General features: G+C 41.0%; 3 protein-coding genes across 3 annotated transcripts; all 3 read left to right on the top strand.

The window, feature by feature from the left end:
* Positions 1-195: 195 nt before the first annotated feature.
* Positions 196-1,233, top strand: TM35_000131020 (uncharacterized protein; the record flags this gene model as incomplete). The annotated part of the gene is made up of 1 exon (XM_029025318.1): positions 196-1,233. One exon carries the CDS (start codon positions 196-198, stop codon positions 1,231-1,233), a length of 1,038 nt encoding a protein of 345 aa, XP_028883164.1.
* A 124-nt stretch (positions 1,234-1,357) lies between these two features.
* On the top strand, positions 1,358-2,368 carry TM35_000131010 (uncharacterized protein; the record flags this gene model as incomplete). Its single annotated transcript, XM_029025317.1, has 1 exon — positions 1,358-2,368. The coding sequence occupies one exon, from the start codon at positions 1,358-1,360 to the stop codon at positions 2,366-2,368; it is 1,011 nt and encodes a 336-aa protein (XP_028883163.1).
* Positions 2,369-2,561: 193 nt separating this feature from the next.
* Positions 2,562-3,032, top strand: TM35_000131000 (nucleoside 2-deoxyribosyltransferase; the record flags this gene model as incomplete). Its single annotated transcript, XM_029025316.1, has 1 exon — positions 2,562-3,032. One exon carries the CDS (start codon positions 2,562-2,564, stop codon positions 3,030-3,032), a length of 471 nt encoding a protein of 156 aa, XP_028883162.1.
* Between the last annotated feature and the right edge of the window lie 202 nt (positions 3,033-3,234).

Genomic DNA, 3,234 nt, shown 5'->3' with positions numbered 1-3,234 from the left:
CTGCTGGGGTGCCTGGGTAGGAAAAAAAATATATGAAAGAATGGGTGCGTGTGGCTCCATGAGCTTTCCTCTTTTTTTTCTTTCAATCACTCACNACCGAAGTGCGAGGATGTAATATTGCATTCTTTGGTGAATGAGGTAGATAAACTACGACAGGAGACGGTATTATTGCTAAAGAATAATAAGACTGATTTTATGAATGATCAAATAAAGTTTGAGCGGGAGCGGTTATTGGAAATGCAGGATGTCATGACGCGGCAGCTTGAGCAGCAGTCTGCAATTGAAAAAAGCATAAGTGCTATGCAGCAACAAGCAAACGAACACAAATATGAAGTTGTGTCTTTAAAGTCAGTACAAGATCTTAACGAAAAACTATCGGATGAGTTAACAGTAGTGCGTCAAAAAATGCACGCAAATGTGCAAGCAAGTGTTATGGCAATAATGACCCTTCAGGGAAAGATTGAAGAATCCGTGCGGGCATTGGCTCTTAAAGGAGAAAATAATTTATCTACAAGTACCAATACCGAATTGAATGCCAATTCGGATATTAGGGTTCCTGTTCACGCTTTACCTACTGAAGAGGAATTAATCATTCATGAAAGATTGCTACATCAATTTTTTGTTCTTGTGCGTCCAACGACAGTGAGTGGTAGTGATCTTTTACATCGTTTCCGTAGCAATCTAGGCGAGCTGTACACTGCCATATCTATGAAGTATAACTTGGGTCGTGGCCTCATGTATGAGTCCGTGTACGGATACCTGCATACGCATCTCCCCCATTTGGCACCTGCGACACCAGTCATTTGCTTTTTACATGATGGGCATGAAGTGGAGTACCTGGAACTGATTACCCTTGATATTCTTGGGTTGACTGTGCGATCACCTTCAACGTGGCTTGAAGTCAGGCTTCCTGGAAGCCACAAAAGGTCTTTTTACTACTTTTCTTCTTTGGTAGGTCTCAGCCAGCGTGAGAGGCCCAAGTGGGTGGGAGTCCTTAACGTGGAAATTGGTGTATGCCGCATCTCTGATTTTTGTAGTATTTGTCCCCGGTTGTCTCTACGAAATCCGGAGTGGGCAAACAACGATGCTCCATATACTAAATTACTCCAAAGTAAAGTGGTATCACTTGTTTTATCCAGGCGGCCCGACCTTCAAGGTTCCATTGACGTTATCTTAAATTCATACGCTGGTAGAGAGGAAACACTCTTGAAACATTTGTGCGTACGCCAGTAACCACTCTCTCTTTTTTCGTTAACTCCGATTATCATTATTTTTTTCTTTTGGAATATTTAATTATATTTCTCTTCTTACTTCATGACATGTTAAACTTGCATTTCTTGTTTTATTTAAGGTGTTGATGCGGTGGGCACTGACTAGACAACGCATTAACTCTGCAGAGGTTCAGCAGATATTGCAGAGACATCAAGATAGCATTCACGCACAAAGTACATTGTGGCTCTCCAAGGCTCAAGTAAGAGATTACTACCGGATACAGTGTCGTGGTGGAGTCACCATTGATGCAGAAGGTTTTAAAGGTCGCAGCATTTTCTGTATCAGTGAGTATTCTTCAAACGAAAGGCGAAGACTATTATCTATACAATCACCTCCTGTTAATAGGGATGACAAATGGTTGTTGTTGACAACGGCGGGTTCCTCCTCTACGTCACTCACTTGGACTCCAGCTACCTTGGAAGAATACTTTTACGCTTCACTGTTTGCCTGTGGGGAAGGGATGTCTAATGAGACACTGCTTGTCGACGCAAAGGTGGCACTTCCATCATCTCCATCACGTACAATATCCCTTTTCAACGCCCAGGAGACCTCTAACCCTTTTCTTATTGATGAAGCACTTCAACACACACACCTTATTACTGGTAAACCGTTTTCACACACCATCTCTAGCGCTCTCTCTACATTATGGTCTCAGTTTGGTTATATTTCTTTAAAATGGATACCACATGATGAGATTTGCAACCTTCAAGGTATTGCTGTTTCTCCTGGAGAAGAGCCTCACAGAGTCTACGATCTAGAGCCTGTTGATCTTGTTCATTTTACTCAAACAGATGATGAATATCAGAAAAATATTTTGCACTCAATCCCACGTTGGGCCCTTCTTCAGTCATTGAAAAGCCCTATAATTTTGTTTGGCACACGCTGCCTAACCTGGCGACAAATGAACCTTGATATGGATATCAAGGGAAACCGTTGTACCACCACAACTCTAAATCCTCAATTGAGAGGATTTCCAACATCACAACATGATATTTGGATTCACTGTGATCACAACCTTCTCTATTCTGGTGCACCACAACGTCGTCACATTGTACACAGAAAACTTTTTTACAACTCCTCACAACTTTTGGTGTAGCCAGGCTTTATTTTTTATTATTTTATTGTTAAGGGTAAGATTTTACTTTCATAACGGCATCTCAACTGTTGGACATAATACTGAAGGTTTATTTGTCGTTGCTTTTCCCTCCCCCCTTCACTTTCTCATTTTTGACAAAAAGAAGAGGTGACAAGGCAAGAAGTATCGAGAAGAAATTACAAGAAAAAGGAACATGACGAGCGCAAAGAAGGTTTACATTGCTGGACCAGCAGTGTTCAACCCTGACATGGGTGCTGCTTACTACAATCATGTTCGTGAGCTTCTTAAGAAGCACAACGTAATACCGCTTATTCCTATCGATAGTGTGGCTAGTGGGGCCGTTGAGATTCGAAAAAAAAATATTGATATGATAATTGAAGCAGACGCTGTTATTGCGGATCTTTCACCATTTCGCTCACATGAGCCAGACTGTGGTACGGCCTTTGAAGTGGGTTACGCTTCCGCCTTGGGTAAAAAGGTGGTAACATTTACGTCAGATACCAGGACAATGGCTGAGAAGTACGGTGGTACAGCAGACACAGCTGGGTTGACGGTTGAAGACTTTGGTCTTCCCTTTAATCTCATGCTGTACGATGAGACAAGAATATTTGATTCGTTTGATTCTGCGTTTCAGTATTATGTTGATCACTACGCTGATAATTAATAACAAGAGGTAATGAAGTGTTGATAATATATACTCTCTTTCTTTTGATCGCTCCCTCGTTGAATTGGGAATGTTTTTTATTTTATTTTAATCGTTGATAAGTTGTTGTTTTTTTCTTTATTCTTCTAACTGTTTACTTGTTTGGCGATGACTTTCTCTGGGGTCAATGTGTCGAATTAACTTCTTTATATTCTTTTTTTTT

This window comes from Trypanosoma theileri, assembly GCF_002087225.1.
Source record: "Trypanosoma theileri isolate Edinburgh chromosome Unknown TM35_Tth_13_V1, whole genome shotgun sequence".
In the NCBI taxonomy this organism is placed as follows: domain Eukaryota; phylum Euglenozoa; class Kinetoplastea; order Trypanosomatida; family Trypanosomatidae; genus Trypanosoma; species Trypanosoma theileri.
This window is presented reverse-complemented; position numbering and strand designations above follow the sequence as displayed.